Here is a 7,537-nt window from a genome sequence, read left to right on the forward strand (position 1 = left end):
TCTGCTGCTGCTGTTTCTCACCTTGTTCCTAGGCCCAGCTTCCCTGTTACCCCCACTTTGGCCTTATTCCTGGCACTAGCTCAGTCCTGCTGATGTGTGGGTGCACAGTTGGCTGGCAGTCAGCCCTGTGCTTTTGGGGCAGGGCAAAGAAAACGGTCCCCGCAGCTGGTCTCAGTTCTCCGTGTGGGTCTCAGCAGGGCTGTGTTTATCTGAAGCACGGTGCGGCACGTGGAGTGTCAGCAGTGCCACAAGGCAGGGCTGACCCTAGGGCTGGTGACAGCGTCACTTGTGCCCCGCTCCTTCCCCCGCTCTGGGCAGGACTCGCGGTTTGAGATCTCGGAGAACGGGACGCTGCGCATCAACAACGTGGAGGTGTACGACGGCACCATGTACAAGTGTGTCAGCAGCACCCCGGCGGGCAGCATCGAGGGATACGCGCGGGTGCACGTGCTGGGTAGGCTGGCAGCCCCTCACGTCCCTCCCTGGCGGCTGCAGGGGTGACACCTCCAGCTCCAGGGAGCCTGAACGTCGCCTCTGTCTGTTGCAGAGAAGCTGAAGTTCACCCCGCCACCTCAGCCCCTGCAGTGCATGGAGTTTGATAAGGAGGTCACAGTGTCCTGCTCGGCCACGGGCCGGGAAAAACCCACCATCCAGTGGACTAAGACAGGTCAGGGGGATTTGGTTGTGGTGTGCCTGCTTCTGACCTCAGGCCACGGGAGCTTTACCTTGCCCCACCTCCAGCGTGGGTGAAGCAGCACTGTGCTGCTGCATGACTGCTGCATCCGTGCTCTCGTGTCCTGCAGATGGGAGCAGCCTGCCATCCCACGTCAGCCACAATGCTGGCATCCTGTCCTTCCACAAGGTGAGCAGGAGTGACTCAGGGAACTACACGTGCATCGCCTCCAACAGGCCGCAGGGCGAGATCCGCGCCACCGTGCAGCTCGTGGTAGCAGGTGAGGGCCCTGTGGCAGGCAGGGGTGTTTCCTGCTGGGCTGGCTTGGCCTGGGTGGCAGAGAAAGCAGTGTCTGGCTTGGTCCTGAGCTGTGTCTCACAGTTTGTCAGGGCTTTGCATGCAGCCTGGGAGGGCACGTGCCACCGTGCTGGCCCTGCTCCCTGCTGGGAGCTTAGCACCATTCCCAGGAGCTGACAGAGTTCATTTTGGCCTCTCTGCCTTCAGTTTACGTCACCTTCAAGCTGGAGCCAGAGCCCACAACGGTGTACCCGGGCCACACAGCCATGTTCCAGTGCCAGGCAGAGGGGGACCCCGTACCGCACATCCAGTGGAAAGGGAAGGACAAGATTTTGGATCCTGGCAAGCTCTTGCCCAGGTACACAGCCTCCATTCCAAACTGACACGTGGCGCAGCAGACATTCCCAAGTATCCCTCATCACTGCCCAGTATGAGGGTGCCAGTGGTGCAATCCTGGGTTCGTAGCTCGGTGGGCACGTAGTTGACTCCACGTGCCAAGACTCTGCTGGCCCCAGGGTTTCCCTTTCTGCCACAGCCTGCCAAGCTGTGATTGAGCTGCAGTCATCTGTTCTTAAGTGTTGCACAGCCTGAGATGGAAGCTGATGGCACTGGGGACGTGGGGCTCAGGCATTCTGGGGATGTGGGGCTGCAGGTGCCCCAGGCCTGCTTCTGCCCTTTGGTGTTTGCAAAGAGCTCTGTGTGTGTGGTTGGCAGGATTCAGATCATGCCCAATGGCTCCTTGGTGATTTACGACGTCACCTCCGAGGACTCTGGAAAATACACCTGCATCGCTGGCAACAGCTGCAACATCAAGCACCGGGAGGCATTCCTCTATGTTGTAGGTAAGGAAGGTGCCCAGGGTTGGGACATGACCTCCTGGAATCCCTGGCAGTTCTAGGCCCTGCTTCTGGCTCTGGTTGTGCCTGCCAGGTAGTCCCAGCAGCATCCCCACTGGAGTGCAGCAGAGTGTGCTGTGGGATGTGCATGGTATGGTGTGGTTGGGTGAGGAGGTGGCCACAGCAGTGGGTAGGGGGCTGGGGGCTTTTCACATCCCTCCAGCACATTCCTGAGCAGGATTTGGGAAATCCTTCCACACCCCCACGTGTTGGATGCTCTCTGCCCCACAGACAAGCCAGCAGCAGAAGAGGATGAGGGACCTGCCAGCCACACACCCTACAAGATGATCCAGACCATTGGGCTCTCAGTGGGGGCAGCTGTTGCCTACATTATTATTGTGCTGGGGCTGATGTTCTACTGTAAGAAGAGGAGAAAAGCCAAGAGGCTGAAGAAGCACCCAGAGGGCGAGGAGCCTGAGATGGAGTGTCTGAACGGTGAGGCCGGTACGCCTGAGGGTCAGGGCTTCACCACAGCCCCCTGTCCCTGTGCTGCAGAGCCTGAGGGGCAGGGAGCTCCCAGGGGATAGGAGGACTCCTAACCCATGGTCTCTCACTCTGTGGTTTTTGCCTGATGGCAGAGACCTGCTGCCAGGTGAGAAATGGGCAAGTCAGTGTGAAACCTGAATCCCAGCCTCACCTTGTGCCATCTCTGCCTGCTGACTTGTGTCTCACTCCTGCATCCCAGCACCTGCACGTGGGATCATGTGTCCCAGGGGAGGGAAGGTTCCCTGGTGCAGTGTAATGAAATAGCAGTATTCTGCTGGCCTCTTCAAATCAGACTTCAGCAGCTCCTGGTGCTGAAGGGAAGATGTGTCACTGAACTCCCTCTGTTATCTCCAGTGAGGACTTGTAAGTGGTGGGGTGCAGTTGAGCTTGCTGTCCCTATTTCCCTGGATCTCCCCATTCATATTTCCCATAAATGCAGATGTTCCCAGTTCTCCAGCACACAGCCACATCCTGACATGCAATTTGCTGTGAGGGCCTGGCAAAACATAACTGCTAGGTTTGCCTCCTGGTTTTCTCCTTGCATTGGCACTTTGAGCAGAGCCAAACCTCCAGAAGAGAAGTCTGGCTGTGGGGAACCTCCTAGGAGCAGGGATGCAGGAGCATCTCAGCAGCTTTGTGCTCTGCATCTGCCACCACTGTGAGATCTTTCAGTGGAGAAGTCACAGGCAGCTCACTTGTGCCAGCAGGCTCTGGCCAGCATCCCCTTCCTGGGAAAGAATTCCTTTCAATTGTTTCTGAGGTGGTCTCAGATTTTTATCTTGGCCTGTCTTTATTATATTTATTTTCTGCTAGAGTTTGCCCCTTCTTATTCCCTTCATTTGGAACCAGGTTAGCTGCCAGGTGCATCCTCATTCTTACAAGCAGATCCATCTTCCCAGATGTCTACATTCCTTTTTGGTCCTTCCACAGCCTCTCTGGAGAAGTGGTTTGTGTTTGCTGTCAGCTCTAGTGGAGTTACTCCATTTGGCACAGTTTTCAAAGATGTGGCTCTTTGTCTCTTTTTGATGTGGTCCCTTGTTAGCTGGGTGACACAAAGTATTTCAGCACCTGCCTGAGTACCTACAGGTACTCCCTGGCTGACCACCAGCTGACTTTTCCAGTGCTCTCAGGATCCAGACAGATTTAATCTCTCCATGGACTTGCAGTGGATCTTTGCTATGGATTTCCTGTGGATCAGTGCACTCCTGACCATCCAGTTACTTTTCAAGGTCACGTCCTTGCTGTGCCACATCCTCTGTAAGGAGAGCTTGCTCTCAGTATCCATGGCTGACTCTGCTGCTTTTTTGTTGTTGTTGTTGAATACAGACATAGCATTTGGGGAGGCTCATGGCTGTGGGGACTGATTTCTGTGCTAGTGTCTCCAGGGCAGCATGGCTGTGTCTGTTTCTCCAGGAGATGCTCCTGTGTCTGTTGCAGGCAGGTGGGCAAAGCAGGCAGCTTTCTCACACTTGGTTCCTCTCTGGACTGCTGGATACATGAAGCCTCCTGTCCTTTTGTTACCAAGTGCCTTGCCCAGGCTCTGTGAAACATGAACATGTGTGTTCTCAAAAGTGGCTCTTGTTGCTGCCTGCTGCTGCTGTCTCTCAGTGGCAGCACACTCATCATTCTGCAGCCTTCTGGATTTTTTTGGCACAGTTGCAGTGGTCGTCTTGTGTTATCCTCTTGGCTTCAAGCTTGTGGTCTTGAGACACGATTAGTCATGAGTGCAGACAGCAGAGGGTCAGACAGTCCTGCTGATAATGAGTGTAAAAACAGGGAGAGTGCGAGGAGCATCAGCCTTGATTTATAGGGTAAGTGGTGTTTTTTTGTTTTTATCTTTGCAAATCTTACTCTACCACGCGAGAGCAGACAGATGTCAGTAGCCATGGCTCTTAACTCATCTCAGTGTTCACAGCTCCAGTCCTACCTGTGACAAAGCCGTGGTCCCTGTCACAGTGGCCAGGCCTGCTCAGGATGTGCTGGTACCTGCCTTGCACACGTGCATTGCAAGCAGGCATGTTCACACACTGTGTGATGCAACAGCCTGTGATGGAAACTACAGGCAGCGGGACTCTGTTGGATTTACCTCGTGCTGGGTTGTCTTAATTTTGTTTAAAATTTCCTATTTTGTGGCTGTTTGCCTAGTGCTTATTCCAGGAGCAGCTGAAATGGAATAGTGATGCTGGAGGGGTGTGAGTGACCCTAGCTCAGGGCTGTTCTCTGCTTTAAATTCCAACTCCTGCCTTCATCTTATGGAAAGTACCACTTCCTAGTAACCAGGTCTGATCCAAGCAGTAAATACATTCAAAATCAAGGTTTGCCATCTATGCAGTCATTTCTCTACAAGCTGCCTATAAAATGCAGGGTTTTCTATTTTCTCAAGGCAATCGTGCTTTGTCCTGTTCTCTGGCTTGTGTTTGTGCTAGGGAAATTTCTAGTGAAGTTCCTGTGCAGAAAGCTTGCTGTAGCTGATTGCAAGGACAGTGCTTCCTAGCACTGCTTTAACCCAGCCAGTTAAAATCCAGGCTGGTCTGGTCTTACAGGTTCAGCACTTCCAAGGACATTCCCAAGGCTTGCTGGGAAGTGAGTAGGGAGCAGGGACATCAGACTGCAGCAGCTGGTGTCAGATAGACTTGAGAGTCTCTTGGATATCAAGAGACTGTGGCTATAGTGAGCAGTGTCCATCTGCTCCACCTCTGCCTCGCCCATCCCATCTCCTGCTGCTGTCCTGCAGGCTTTTGTCAATGGTAGTTTGGATGTAGCCACTGCTTGGGGATGACTGAGTGGGATGGACAAGGCCAGATGGGGCTGGCTGGCTCTGGGACCAAAGCCATTGCTCAGCATCTGATTACAAGGGTGGCTGCTGGGCTGCCAGAGATGGGGCAAAAACTGAGGCCAGGCCACTCTGCTGCCTGGGGCTGGAGTGCTCGGGGTGTCGGAGCCCCAGGAGGGGCTGAGCTTTCACTGTGTGGCCTGGCTGGAAGCTGAAGCTGCCTGTGCTTCCCTGGCAGGCGGTGCTTTGCTGCAGAACGGGCAGATGACAGCAGAGATTCAGGAAGAAGTGGCCTTGACCAGCCTGGGCAGCAGCTCTGGGGCCAGCAAGCGCCACAGCGCTACGGACAAGATGCACTTTCCACGTTCCAACCTGCAGACAATCACAACCCTGGGTATGCTGGGCCACCCTGGCCGTGTCCCCACTCCAGCAGGAAACCTGTGGCTGAAACCCCAGCATGTCCCCGCCAGAAACCAGGATGTGCTGGGTGCAGAGGGCCCTGCAGCCCCTGGAATGTCGGGCACACCTGCTGTCCTAATGCACGCCGCCTTCCCCTGTGCTTCCCCACACTTGCAGGCAGGGGGGAGTTTGGTGAAGTGTTCCTGGCCAAGGCCAAAGGTGCAGAAGATGGTGAGGGCGAGGCGCTGGTGCTGGTGAAGAGCCTGCAGACGAGGGATGAGCAGCTGCAGCTGGATTTCCGGCGGGAGGCAGAGATGTTTGGGAAGCTGAACCACGCCAACGTGGTGCGGCTGCTGGGGCTGTGCCGCGAGGCTGAGCCTCACTACATGGTCCTGGAGTACGTGGACCTGGTAAGGGCCCTGCCAGCAGGGAAGCAGGGATGTGACAGCGGTGGGAGAGGGGCCTGCAAGTGTGGCAATGGGCTGGCAGCACAGGGCAGCTGAGGTGTAAGGAGACCAGGCTGAGCTTAGTGCTGTTCCCAGCCTCTGGAGGAGTCTCCTGCAAGACCAAGAGGTGACTTTGTTCTCTGCAATCTCCTGATTTCTGGTTTATCTCCTAGACTGAGCCATACAAGCTAAGTTGTGGGACTCCATGCTGCAGAATGGCCAAGGGCTGTGCGGAGTCTGGAGTTTGTAGGAGAGAAATAAATTTGGGGCATGAAAAAACTGGAGATTTCAGGCCTGCTTGCCCTAATCTTAGCCAGTTGAGGCCCAGAAACAAGATACTGGCTTGCCCTACAAGGCAGGGACCAGGAGAACAGGCAGGAACCATGGATCAGGAGATGAGGATCTGTGGGCCTGCCTTATCCAGGCACTACAGGGACCAGTGAGCCTTGTCAGTATGTAGGGATGCTGACTCTGCTGTCTGTCTCCAGGGGGACCTGAAGCAGTTTCTGAGAATCTCCAAGAGCAAAGATGAGTCTCTGAAGCCACAGCCACTCACTACCAAGCACAAGGTGACCGTGCAGCTCTGGAAGTGCTCTGGGGCTGGGGAGCCTAAGGAGGGGAGCCAGTGCTGACAGCTCTCTGGGGTCAGGTGTCTCTCTGCACACAGGTGGCCCTGGGCATGGAGCACCTCTCCAACGGCAGGTTCGTGCACCGGGATTTGGCAGCCAGGAATTGCCTGGTCAGCGCCCAGCGCCAGGTCAAGGTCTCCTCCCTGAGCCTCAGCAAGGACGTGTACAACAGGTCAGGGAGCCTGGCAGGGGAATGGGAGGGGATGAAATGGCACCAAGTCTCACTGCCTGCCTGTCCTGCCCGCAGCGAGTACTACCACTTCCGCCAGGCCTGGATCCCGCTGCGCTGGATGCCACCTGAGGCCGTGCTGGAAGATGAGTTCTCCACTAAGTCGGATGTGTGGTCTTTTGGGGTGCTCATGTGGGAGGTCTTCACGCATGGGGAGATGCCCTACACTCCACTGGCAGATGATGAGGTGCTGGCAGGTATGTGGAGCACCTTGTGCTGTCCCTGGGATTGTAGGGCACAACACAAGGTGCTTTACTTGTGGTAAAGGGGACCAGATCGGGCTGTATGATGACAGTGCTGGTCTGGCTGGGGAGGCTGTCCCAGCCTTGCATGGAGAACTGCTGCTCTCCTTGCATCCCCCAGAGAGGATCACACCCCTTGCCAATGTTTCCTCTCATGCCAGGTCTCCAGTCAGGAAAGACGAAGCTCCCGGCCCCCGAGGGCTGTCCGTCCCGCCTGGCCAAGCTGATGCAGCGCTGCTGGGCCCCCAGCCCCAAGGACCGGCCCTCCTTCAGCGAGCTTGCCACCACCCTTGGGGACAGCCCAGCCGACAGCAAAGCCTGAGCGCCCCAGCCCTTGCTGGTGAAGGATGTGGCAGGGTGGACAGGGGTCTGTCCGTGCCCGGGGAGCCCCTGGCACTCCCACAGCCCCTTGCTGACCCCGATGCGCCAGCGAGCAGCTCAGCATCAGCAGCTGCTGGGCTCCAAGC

At 56.1% G+C, this 7,537-nt stretch overlaps 1 protein-coding gene across 1 annotated transcript in view; it reads left to right on the forward strand.

Moving 5' to 3' along the window:
- PTK7 (protein tyrosine kinase 7 (inactive)) overlaps positions 1–7,537 on the forward strand; it is a 20,275-nt gene extending 12,738 nt beyond the window's left edge. The window contains exons 9-20 of the mRNA XM_014311342.2: positions 319–454; positions 548–667; positions 804–953; positions 1,178–1,328; positions 1,685–1,812; positions 2,098–2,301; positions 5,364–5,519; positions 5,702–5,934; positions 6,459–6,539; positions 6,620–6,771; positions 6,847–7,025; positions 7,232–7,537. Of these exons, the coding sequence (XP_014166817.2) occupies positions 319–454; positions 548–667; positions 804–953; positions 1,178–1,328; positions 1,685–1,812; positions 2,098–2,301; positions 5,364–5,519; positions 5,702–5,934; positions 6,459–6,539; positions 6,620–6,771; positions 6,847–7,025; positions 7,232–7,392 (1,851 nt within the window). The 3' untranslated portion in view covers positions 7,393–7,537. The remainder of the gene's footprint in view (positions 1–318; positions 455–547; positions 668–803; positions 954–1,177; positions 1,329–1,684; positions 1,813–2,097; positions 2,302–5,363; positions 5,520–5,701; positions 5,935–6,458; positions 6,540–6,619; positions 6,772–6,846; positions 7,026–7,231) is intronic.

Source organism: Geospiza fortis, unplaced genomic scaffold, assembly GCF_000277835.1.
Source record: "Geospiza fortis unplaced genomic scaffold, GeoFor_1.0 scaffold367, whole genome shotgun sequence".
Taxonomy (NCBI): Eukaryota; Metazoa; Chordata; class Aves; order Passeriformes; family Thraupidae; genus Geospiza; species Geospiza fortis.